General features: G+C 43.8%; 1 protein-coding gene across 1 annotated transcript in view; it reads left to right on the plus strand.

The window, feature by feature from the left end:
* LOC310873303 (glutamate receptor 1-like) overlaps window positions 1–12,852 on the plus strand; it is a gene marked incomplete at its 3' end in the record, with an annotated part of 68,248 nt that overhangs the window by 30,793 nt on the left and 24,603 nt on the right. Inside the window, exons 5-10 of the mRNA XM_083785651.1 lie at window positions 1,394–1,447; window positions 5,322–5,477; window positions 5,785–5,952; window positions 7,584–7,688; window positions 7,860–7,967; window positions 12,600–12,806. Of these exons, the coding sequence (XP_083641777.1) occupies window positions 1,394–1,447; window positions 5,322–5,477; window positions 5,785–5,952; window positions 7,584–7,688; window positions 7,860–7,967; window positions 12,600–12,806 (798 nt within the window). The remainder of the gene's footprint in view (window positions 1–1,393; window positions 1,448–5,321; window positions 5,478–5,784; window positions 5,953–7,583; window positions 7,689–7,859; window positions 7,968–12,599; window positions 12,807–12,852) is intronic.

A 12,852-nucleotide genomic window follows, 5' to 3' on the forward strand; every position in this document is an offset into this window, starting at 1 on the left:
TACCCATTATGCAGAATGTCCCATTTCAAGTTTACAAATGTACAACGATAATTTGTGCGTTACATTGTGACGCATTGTTAGCTTGTAGATCGGCTATTTTTAAATGGCCGAAATGTACTGTATAATATAGGGCTGAAGTAAAAATCTCTTTCTTTAATGTAATTATATACTCCAAATGAGCCAAAATCCTGTGTTTGGAAGGTTTTTATTCCCTCTTCTTACATCCGCGGACAAAAACAACTCATCGCCCGTCTATCGCAGCCTAATGGTCTATATGAATACAATATTTGGGGGGCTAGTACACTTCCTGGTTTCCCTCAAGGACTATCTAAAGAGGACGAGAAGCGAAGACCGTACGGTGGACGCCATGTTGCTCCCTGGAAGGAAAGAAGAAATGTGCAGTTGAGACCAGGGTCCAGGAAGTTGTACATGCACAAATGTGGGCATGTACAACTTCCTGGTCTCAACTGCGCATGTTTCTTTCGCACCATGGCGTCCACCGTACGGTCTTCGCTTCTCGTCCTGTTTAGATAGTCCTTGGTTGCCCTGGGATCTCTTCTTCTACTGTGGTATTTCGCACGTTTGACTGGCACTGGCCTCACGATCCTGCCTAGTGTAATGGGAGGGATTGGGTTAAGTACATTACTTACTGTATGTAAATGCACTTAATTACTGAAACCACTGAAAATGTGGGAGAAATGTGAGTTGTCATGCACTACACAAATAACGGATGAGAGCAGAGGAGATGAGATGGGAGGAATGTGTGTTTAATTGACCCAGGGGTATTTTTTTCTTTAAGGCAATTTTGATGTCGTCTGTATTCTAATTAATCCGTTTGTTAGAAGACTTCTCAATTGAGAATGACGTGTGATCTCTGTTCTGCTGTTGTCCTCATTATTCACACTGTGAGATCACGGGAAAAGCATGTAAAATGAATATTCAACATTGTGTTCTGTCTGTCTGTCTGTTCACGCACACACGCACGCACGCACACACACACCACCCGCGTCGAATGTTATCAACCGATAATCACCAATATGTTCTTATCAAGACCACGCAATGAAGCAACATGGACATTTCCTACATACTGCCTACCGCAAGTACGGGAAATTACTGCCGCCGAAGCGAAAACATTGTGAAACTGCACTATACAAAAACATCGATTCTCTCTCTATCTCTCTCTCTCTCTCTCTCTCTCAATTCAATGCAATTTAAATGAAGGTGAAGTAAAACTAAAATGCACTAAATCGCGGCGAGTTGGTAAACTGGCGAGTTCTCCAGATACCGATAAGAACATATTGGTGAATGGTGATTACCGGTTGATAACATTTGAAACCGCTACACCCACACACACACACACACTCATGAATTTTCTGTCTTTAATTTCTTCCAGATTGTTGAACAAGGCAAGAATGCGAAGGGTTTTCATTACATCCTGGCTAATCTGGTAAGGACTCTGTCACATCAATAACACTGTTTTGCGTTCATAGATTCTCTGCTGACTCAGTTCACCTTTTTTACGCTGCTACAAAAACATGGACTCCAGATGCTAAATGCTTCATTACCTTTATACCAAATCACCTCTCCTGAACATATTCATTTTGTCCCAAGCTGCGTAGTTTTATCTTTAAATACCCTCCCCCCAATACACGTGTGCATGTGCGCACATACACACACACGCAAGTACACATGCACCTGCACCTGCACCTGCACACATGCACGCACGGCGTAGGCATGCACGCACACACAGAGTAGAACAGAACAGGTGACGCGGTGGCAGGTAGAAGTGTGAGTCTATGTGAGAGGAGACAGAAGATCGTCTATAGAAAGCAGTACAGAGCTCCAGTGAGGCAGACGGACACATAAAGGTCAGCCACTAATAGCTCTCTTTGTTCGCTGTCATTTTCCCATCATGTCACGTGGTATTTAGGCCCACTAAAATAGCCAAATGAAGGGAACATTGATATGGAGAATTGCTACGATAATAGCAGCATTAATATGCAGCTGTCAGGCCCCCCCAAAAAAATCACAGCAGCAGATTTTAGATCGCCCTCTTGTCTTGAGAGTTTGGCTTGATTACATTTTAAATGATGAAGCTTGGACAGCAATAAATGCTAATGACCAAAACAACCAAAACAGCGACAATTGTGTGTGTGTGTGTGTGTGTGTGTGTGTGTGTGTGTGTGTGTGTGTGTGTGTGTGTGTGTGTGTGTGTGTGTGTGTGCGTGCGTGCGTGTGTGCGTGCGTGCGTGCGTGCGTGCGTGCGTGCGTGCGTGCGCGCGTGCGCGCGTGCAGAGATCAGAGACATACTGTGAGCGAATCAGGGCTTCATGGAATGTCTCCCTTACTTCCGAGCATCAGGAAAGAGCGGTTTCTATAGTAACCTGTCCAGCTCACTGCACTGCATTAACTGCCACATGAGGCAGAGACGACAATAATAATCAAATAAAATACAGACACCTGGCAGCACACACAATAGAGAGACTGAGGAGAGAGGGGTGAATAAGGGAGGGAGCGGGCAGTGGTGCAAAAAGTACTCACATGTTTTACTTAAGTATAATGATCAATACTGCAATGTAGATGTACTCCATTGCAATGCGTCACAACGCATTGTGAGCTTGTAGATCTGCTATTTTCAAATGGCCTAAATGTATAGGGCTGAAGTGGTTCATGTTTTCCTAATCAAAATTAAAATTACAAAGTAACTAGTAACTAAAGTTTTCAAATTTAATATTGTAGTGGAATTAGTCAAGTACAGTTCAAATGCCTCAAAATTGTACTTAAAGTTGAGTGAATTTACACCACTGGGAGTGGGTGTGGCGACGGTTTTCATTTCTGTTCTTAGGTTGTTTTTCTTTTCCAGCTGCCACCTGCCTCTATCTGTCACAGACAGTACAGTGATTGATATAACGTTGTGGAAAGTGGAAGTTCCACTTCACTGCCAGGCATCTTCATCTATCTCCAGTCACTCTGTCTCTGGGCTGGAAGAGTAAGACAGATATATTTTAGCAGTCCCGGCGCTGTTTAATACAGCTCTTTAACACAATATTTGCCGAACCCGGGAAGTCTCAGGATTCGTGCTCGCAACATCGTGTGCCAAAATGAGAAGTCTCGGGTTTTATTAATGTAATTTAATCACAGAATTAATAGTATTTTATTTACCGGTCGTTTTTTGCATCCATCGCTAGTCTCAGAGGGCTCCCATGGTGTGACGTCATCAAATATCCAAAATGTCCTTGTGCACTTTTAGGGCTCATATTGAGATAAAGGACCATTTTTAGAGCTTAATATTACTTTAATCCAACCTCGCGAGTACAAAATCATTGTTTACACTGAGAGAACACAGCACAGACTCAAGCTATATGACTAGTAATCACACAAACACTTCCGGTTAAATGAAAGAGTTCACAGCTGTTTGGACAGTATTAAGAGGTTGATATTGATTTTGTATTCATCTTTAGGGCCCCAAATCACACCTTAGTGTGTTTTTTGAATGGGGGCTCATATATTGCCTGTCATAATTTCACCCCCCTCCCTATCGAAGTATTGGACAGTATTATGATGTTGATATTGTATTCATCTTTAGAGCCCCAAATCACACCTTAGAAAGCAAGAGCGTCTATTTCAAATTGATATTGATTTTGTATTCTTCTTTATTTTGACGGCAGTAACTGCCTGTCATAATTTCACCCCTTCCCTATCGAAGTATTGGACAGTATTATGATGTACACCTTACAAATCACGAGCGTCTATTTAAAACAAAGTGGTTTTTTTATGGGGGGTCATATTTTGACGGCAGTAACTGCCTGTCATAATTTCTCCTAATCTGACTCCACCAGATGGCGGCAGCAGTGAGTTCCTCCTCCTGCTCCCATCTGGTCTCTCTCGGGCAGAGACGATATACTCCGATCAAATGCTGATCGGAGGCGGGATTAACACAACACTGGTGACATATTGAAGCGCTGCCACAGCCCAAACACAACCACAACTCGACATTATTATGGAGATAATTACCAGAGATAGATTACCAGAGAAAACCACTTACCCTACATAAGCATGTACGCTAGACCTGTGCCCGTCGACTACCGGCCTACTTGGGAGCGATGCAACTAAGCAAACTATGCAAATAATACCCGTTGTCAACTTGTCATAGCACCCGTTTTAACTATCTGTCTGTGTCCCTTTTGTGCCCATACTGTATATGGAGATCTCTGTATCTGCCTGTCTGCCTGTGTCTGAAGAGTGCAAACTGACTGTGAAACGTGGACTGTAAGTAATCAAATGGCAGGTGTGGGGTTGCCATGGCTATTGGCTGAGACAGAGGCTGGGGGGAGGTGAGGGGGACTTAGGCTCATTAGGTCCACTGGCAGAACCTGACCAGATCACAGAGAAGATTGTGTGCACATCTCAATGCCTATATTTAGGCCAGGTGCTGGATGTCAGGCATCAAGGCAAACTTCAAGGAAGAGAAAGAACATCCGCACACTAGTTTCTAGAGCTCCGAGACTTACTTTATTTAGAGGCAACAAATTGCAACGTTTCGACCTACTAGGTCTTCATCAGGCAAAATATGATATTTGATTTGGTTGTGGATTACAACCGTACAGACAGACAGACGTGGTGCATATAGATATTGTTTTTACTATATTACTTTTTACTACATAAAAAATGATGTGTGGCCCCTCGCCATTTTCAACTGCTCATTTCATCCTGGAGCTGAGCCTGGCTCACCATACAATCTCTTAACCAAACGTCACAGTTACAAGGCTGATGGACCTTGTGTCGTAACAGGAAAATGCCTATATTTAAATAATGCTGTACAAAAGTAATAAGAGAAGGTAGCCGTGGCTTCTCTCTCTCTCTCTCTCTCTCTCTCAAAGAAAGAAAAAACACAGCTCTAGTCCATGTAACAATAGAAAGCTGAGAAACAGTAAATGGCTCCATTTTCCTTCCAGGACCTTCCATCACCCCTCCATTGTTCAGGGTGAATCCAGGTTATGCCGTGTAGATGGAATAATTCCGTCAGAGATTACTTCACTGTTCTCCTGGCAACATGAAAAAAAGAAATGCAGTTCTCATCCTCACCCCTCTCACTCTAAAAAAAGATGGAAGTGAGACCTCTGTGGAATAACCCCCCCCCCCCCTTAAAGGAGGAGAGAGATTTGTCATTTTCATTAAGCGTTTGACCCTTACAGCTAAAAGGTTTTAGAATCTATAGCCCACAGTACAGCAAATGGCAGAGCTCTTTGTTCCATCCATAAGATATACGAGAGGGGTGCATGTGTGCATGCATCATAATATCTTGTGTCTGTGTGCTTCAGGGTTTCCTGGACATTGATTTGACAGACCTAAGGAAGGGTGGAGCCAACATAACAGGTTTCCAGCTGGTCAACAACTCGGCACCAGAGGTCAGCCACGTGGTCCAGCAGTGGATGGAGTACAACAAAACTGACAAAGTTCCCAAGAGAAGCCTAAAGGTATCTTACCGTCCTCTCTAGGGTTTCAAATGTTCTATTGCCTAGCGCAGTTAAAGAACCCTAGTCTTAGAGAAATGGGTTACAACTGTACTATGATCACCTTTTTTCCCTTCCACACCAAGTGAATCTGGCTATTTTTTTGGACTAATGTTCCTTTTTCGGTGGCGTGAGACAGCTTGGTCCGAACCTTGTAATTGAGATTTCAATGTCAATGTAATGAACCAACGATTTGGGGCCAGCCCTAATGGGAAGGATGTGATGAGTTTCTTATACATGAAGTGTTATATTAGCTGTTGTGTCTCTGCAGTACACAGGTGCTCTGACCTACGACGGGGTGAAAGTCATGTCGACGGCGTTCCAGAACCTGAGGAGACAGAGAATAGATATCTCCCGTAGGGGCAACGCTGGGGAATGTCTGGCCAACCCACCTGCTCCTTGGGGACAGGGCATCGACATCCAGAGAGCACTACAGCAGGTCACTCACCGCACGCACGCATGCACGCACGCAGGCACGCACACACACACACACACACACACACACACACACACAGTAGGAAAAGCAAGCATACACGTACATGCACAAACATGTGGATATAGAGACATGCGCACACCCATGTCAGCATCAGAATCAACTGTATTGTCACATTACAGGTTTACAGGTGTTAAACAGTGCGTGAGTGAAGTTTGTTTTTGTGCAGAAAAATTCACCCCAAAATGAACCGGAGGGCGGCTAGAGCTAATTTGGCTACCGTCTTTTTATAAGTCATCCGAAGCGTTAATATTGTAACTGCAAGGTAGCGACAATTTAGTAATGAGCCGCTAACATCCCGGTGTTGATCAAACACCTCAATCTGAGAAATGATTCAGAGAAAAAAGGGTTTTAACATTGCGGTTATAATGGCAGTGGATGAGGGGGAATCATTTCATTGACGGACCACGGGCCGAGGTGAGCGTTACCAACCGACAGGGACGCTGCTAGATGGTACAGTAGCTATCACCGATCTCTTTCGGAGCGAATAGAAATCCCCAAAAAGTTTGGAAAAAGTTGTCCATAGCAGTACATGAGTTAAAATGTTGTGTAATGCCAATTATTTGGGGGCCCACTTTCAGTATCCTCACACCCTGTTCCTGGCCCACAGGTTGAGAAGAACCAGTGGGCTACATACATCACACACAAACACACAATTACACTCAGGGCACACATGCAAATACATAAAGCCATGTGTGCATTCATGCAAGTGTTTGATTGGCACATTGACTAACAGTTCCTGATCCAGAGCTGGCTGAACAAATGAGGTCTCGTTCTGTGGCGTAAAGTTCACATTAAGTCCCAGCAGAGCTCACCAATATCGAATGTGACGTCCTCTGTTGGTAAACAACCTGCAGGCAATAAGTCTCACCCCAGAGCATCATGGGAAATGAGCATTTGAGCTCAGTAATGCAATTTCCAGCCAGAAATGAATACTTTAGTGTAACAGCAAGCAAGGCACTCTCCCCAACATTTCACATTGATATGGAAACGTACTTGCGCACACACCTACCCTGTACTTGTGCAAACACGGACACCACAAGGTACGTGTGCGTGCGTGCGTGCGTGTGTGCGTGCGTGTGCGTGAGTGTGCGTGCGTGTGCGTGCGTGCGGTAGCCTGAGGGTCTGTCTGTGGAATGGCAGTGCACACGTCTGGTCAGTGTGACCATCTGCCGGGGGGTAGACTGGAGATTGAAGCTGCTCTCGCTCAATTAACTCTCTCACCCAGCCAAGAAAAATACTGAAGTGCAAACATGCACACACACACACACACACACACACACACACACACACACACACACGCAGGCACAGTCTGTCTATTATTCACTTCCGTAGGCACACATGTAGCACACACACTTTCACAAATAAATGAACACTATGCAAACACATTCAACCCAAGCTAAACATGCAACGGCGTGTAAAACCGTTGTTGACACATAAATGTTGGGCTGCTGGTTGACGGAACATTCATCTCATGCATGATGAGATGAGTTGCTCTTCTTTCCGCTCTGGGAGTCACAGTGACACCACAGAAGAGTGACTCACTGACACCATGTGTCCGTCTCCTCTTCACACAGGTCCGTATCGACGGGCTGACGGGTCACATCCAGTTCAATGAGAAAGGCCGCAGGACCAACTACACTGTCAGCGTTATGGAACTGGCCCCCTCTGGACCCAAGAAGGTCAGTCTGGGTACTGTCTACTGTCTGGGAGGTGGCGGAGAACAGACTTGTGGCCACAAGAAGGTCATCGTCTCAATTCCTTGAATTGGCTTGAATCATCTGGGTGGATAAAGTAACCAGTATATTCATCAATATCATGTGTGTCCTAAACTTTAATGGTGTTTGTTGTAGGTGGGCTACTGGAATGAAGATGAGAAGTATGTGAGCACGGCGGCCATGAGAGGCACCAATGAAACATATGGCCTTCAGAACAGGACCTACATTGTCACCACTATCCTGGTGAGTCTGTGTGTGTTTGTTTGTGTGATGCAAACTTTGGGGTATTATCTTTGTTATCCTATAGGGCAAGTTGGTTGTGAGGAGCTTTCAAATGGCCGGCCTCTCCAAAAGGAGGGTCAGCAAAAGTATTGTATCAGCTATTTTAGGAAGCCGGTGATGATGATTGTTGTCTACTGTGTTTGACAACTACTGCATGCCAACATTATTGTATACAACAATGTTCTGCCTTATAGCATTATCCACTTTGTGACTGGCTTTTCCCCTTATTATCTGACTGCCACTGCACTGGCAGTGTTTATGTCCTGTGTCTTCATATCGTGTGTGTGTGTGTGTGTGTGTGTGTGTGTGTGTGTGTGTGTGTGTGTGTGTGTGTGTGTGTGTGTGTGTGTGTGTGTGTGTGTGACCTTTCTCTCTGCGGTTTCCTTGGGTCCGTGTTTCTCTAATCTGAGTTCCCGCCTAGTGACCCGTCGCGGCGTAGTGTGTAACCTTCCTCTCAACCGTAACCCACAGGAGGGCTGCTCATCTTTACACCATCATGAAATATGGACGTAGGATTTGCTGTGCTCACTGTCGTCTTATAGCTTTATGTAACGACCTGAGGGAACCGCGGGGGCCTCCGTGGTTCGATAGCGGACAATTCAAAACTGGCCTGCTTCAATCCCACTTCCAATGCAGCGTTCACTTTCTTGGCTGCTTGCCTTTGATTTATCTGTTGACTGTTGGAACATTGAAATATTCTGAGAGAACAATGGGTGAGGGGAGAGAGTGTGCCTGATGCCTGCTGGTAATGACCAGATTTCAACTCCCTTTCTTGCTGAACAGATGCTTGCCACGCACAAAGGCATAATGACATCTTGTATAATTTTATACTCTATAATTATCTTCTTCTGTCAATTCAAATTCATGCTCACCTCTGTTATTATATATGTTTCTGTTGGAAGCCTCAGCTGCTAAAAAAGGTCTGATCTTTGTGCGTTGAGGGCATTATGCGTCAAACACATGCTGAATGCCATCAGGTTATTTAAGTCCATGCAACAACCACATAATTAAACGTTATAGAGCACTATAAATCTGTCACTGACTTTATTACACCATAACTTCACCCTGCTGCTCAAACTGGTTAATATCTATCAGGAGAAATAGCATATTAATATGTCAGCATTTTATCAGCACAATGAAATTACGAGTCGGGTACTTTGCAGTAATGCTATATATGTGGTGCATTTAAATTTCAGTATTACAATGACACACTTTACTGCCAAGCAGAGGGTGCATACAAATGTAACCAGAGGCTATAGATTAGACTAGACGGACCACAGACTTATTATCAAAATATAAAATCTTTATTGGAAAATGCAAAATATAAAGTATAGACTTTAGTACGAGCAATGTATCACAAGGTTAACACATCGTTTGCACGGTCAGTATCTATACATCATTTGTTTGCCGATCGCCATGTGCGTATCGCGTATATATACGCATTCATAGCTTTTTTATTGGATACTTTAGTTCATCTTTCTATGCGCCCGGACAACATATAAAGTGACTCCGATCGCCTCTTCAAAGATCCGGTCTGTGATCCGGAATAAAGAGAAGAGAAAAAAAAGCCCCCCCCTCCTGAAAAGAGGCGGCGGTCTAAGGGCCGATTCATACTCCTATTTTAGAGCCGAATAAAAGTCGGTTCGGCTCTGTAGAGCCTACAATTTGACGTCATTTGAGGTTCGGGGGCGCGGGTACCGTCCTAAAGTCGGCTCTTCGGTGCTACTGAAAATTTCTGACGAGCCGAAATCATTTCGGCACTACAGCGCCGAAACAGCGGTAAAATAGGAGTATGAATTGGCCCTATGGGCAGGCTGCTTCCATTACGTGCAGATGTCAGGGGATCTAAAATGGACGCGCCCATGATCTAGTGTGAATAGAAGAGTAACACTCGATTCCCCCTCCCCTCCTGTTTCTACACGGTTTCTCCCGAGGAGGATGATGTGGGGGGGGTCTGTCTCTCTCATTCTCGGAAAAAGATAGAACGCATCCGTAAGCTAGTGAGATAGATTAGGCGAGGCCAGAGTTATGAAGGTTTAAAGTCACAGACATTGACAGGCAGAACACAAATAAATTAATATCCTATACATAATATACATTGAATGAAAGCCCTGAATGTCTACTTTTAGGAGGAAAACAGTACACATTGATCCCATGTACAGTTTGTCAGTAATTGGCTATTGAATGCAGCTTGTGCCCACCAGAGAGAACTTTAGATAAGGCATGGACCTGAACAACTAAATATTCAAAAACAAGGCCTATAGCGACATGTACATACTATATACCGTATGAAACAGAAGACTCTCTGCTTTCATAAGAAATAAACTAATACTGTAATAATAATACAAATCACACCCCTGTGAAGTGAGCAGTGCAACTGTTGCACTGCTCACTTCACAGGGGTGTGATTTTCATTAAATTGAAGTGGACAAGTTAGGCTTTCTTTTGATGTATGCACCACCAAGCTCCGCCTGACAGAATAGCCCAGCACACAATGTGTTAACAATAGAGCACCGAAGTCTGACGTCAATATCGGTAGAGGGCGCAAATCCACGGGTTCGTGTACTTTTTATTTGCATTGTAATCCCCATAGGGGGATTTTAGATCGCCTCATATAAGAACTGCGTTGAGTCAATGAACACATAGGTGTGAGTTCCCATACAGCAGGGGTTCTCAACCATTTTGGCTGGGGCCCCCCGGAAATGCTTTGGCCATGTCTCGTGGCCGCTACAATAACCTAAATAATAGAGAAAATATATCATAAATGAATACTGAAACCAGATATAATCATTATGGGAAGTGTACTAGGCTATGTAAACTCTAAATTGCCATTTTCCAGCCATTCAGTTGCAAAAATAAATAAATAATTATAATAATAATAATTTGGGGACCCTCCCCAAAATAATTTGGCGACCACCCGAGGGGTCGCGACCAGTGTTGGCAAAATATTACTTTAACACTAATATACTACTTATTACTTATTACTTTTAAAAAAAGGAATAAAGTTACACTACTTATTACTCCCTGAGAAAAGTAACTAGTTACTTATTACTTTACTTATTACTTTTTTCTCTCGCCCCATGCAGTAATTGCATATTTTGTCCCCAAAAGTCTTACTTTGCATTTTCAACATTAGCAGTCCCCCCTCCCCTATTCTGCAGTGTTTATTTAACTCATGATGATGGATCCATTTGTACACATAGATTAGAAGTAGATTTCGACGTGGAATATAGCTTCTTCCGTATATGCACAACTTGCAGCGGACATTAATGTTCATCTCGTCTTGATCACGGACATACTCAAAATAATGTATTGAATGTTATAACGCTTTGTTGTGCCGGTGTTTCTGTCTCCTCCACCTCCTCCGTTGTTAGTTTTTTTACATCTCTTCTCTCTAACAGTGCAGTCTAACGAGTTACACACACTAGTTTAGGTTGTTGTTCCGTGTTCCGGACGGTTTAAGGCCCGCCCTTCTGCATCTGATACTTCACACATACGTACCGACGAGTGTGCATCGTTTCCGTATCCGCTCTAGAGTCTAGATCTAGAGCGGATCAGCAGTCTGCAAAGCAACTTGACTTCAACCCAGTCTACCATTATAAATAAACACTCAAACCCACAGTTCCACCAAGGCTCGTGAAAATAGTAATAATATTACTTTTGAAAAAAAGTAAATGTAATATTATTGTGTGAAAGTAACTAGTTAAGTTACATATTACTGGAAAAAAGTAATAATATTACTGAAAGTAGTATATTACTTAAGTTACTTAAGTACAACACTGGTCGCGACCCACGTTTTGAGAACATACAGCATGTTGAGATACAGCATGTTGCTCACTAGAAGTAACCACATTTAAATGACCCATTAGTTGCATTGTGATTAATCATACACACCCCGAAAATACTAATAATCAAAACACTAATGAGAGACAGAGAGACAAACTTACACTTTACTGAATGACTGCGTATACCCTCAGCGTGGAAGACGCAACACACGATTTGCATCACTCTGGAAACCATGACAGGTTTAGCACTGCATATCACGCCATGTGCTGGGCCATTTGTGTCATATCTATGTGTGCATGTACAACTTCCTGGTCTCAATTGTGCATGTTTCTTGCATACATCATGTTACTTTCCTTCCAGGGAGCAACATGGAGTCCACCGTACGGTCTTCGCTTCCTAACCTGATTTAATAAACCTTGCCCACCAACAGGAACTGGACTCCTGTGTAATTGGCTATGGCCGATCACATGACACGCGTGTCGACGCAGTGCAAGGCATGCTGGGTTATAGGTGCCAGGAGGCCATGCTTCCGCGTTGTGACGTCATTGAATGTTTTCCCTACATCCACACTTTAGAGACGATCTTTAGCTGCATTTATCTCGGAATTGAAGCTCAGATTGAGGTAATCATACAGTACATCAATATTTTATGAGCTCAATAAGAAATCCCTGTGACCTCGTGCTTCTGAGTTCTGACGAAAAGGTACCAGCTGCCCCGGAAACGATTGATTGCTACTTAAAATGGATGAATACTGGAGATAATTCACACCTTTCCTCACAACCCCCCCCCCCCCCCATCTTCTTGCAGGAGTCCCCATATGTCATGTTGAAGAAAAACCACGAGCAGCTGGGGGGGAACGATAAGTACGAGGGCTACATTGTGGAGCTGGCCGCTGAGATAGCCAAGCATGTGGGATACCACTACAAGCTGAAGGTTGTCTCCGATGGCAAGTACGGAGCCAAAGACCCAGAAACCAAGATGTGGAACGGCATGGTGGGAGAACTGGTGTATGGGGTGAGTGAGAACCAAGATGTGGAACGGCATGGTGGGAGAACTGGTG

The sequence above is a fragment of the Protomyctophum parallelum genome (genome assembly GCF_964188405.1).
Source record: "Protomyctophum parallelum genome assembly, chromosome: 16".
In the NCBI taxonomy this organism is placed as follows: domain Eukaryota; kingdom Metazoa; phylum Chordata; class Actinopteri; order Myctophiformes; family Myctophidae; genus Protomyctophum; species Protomyctophum parallelum.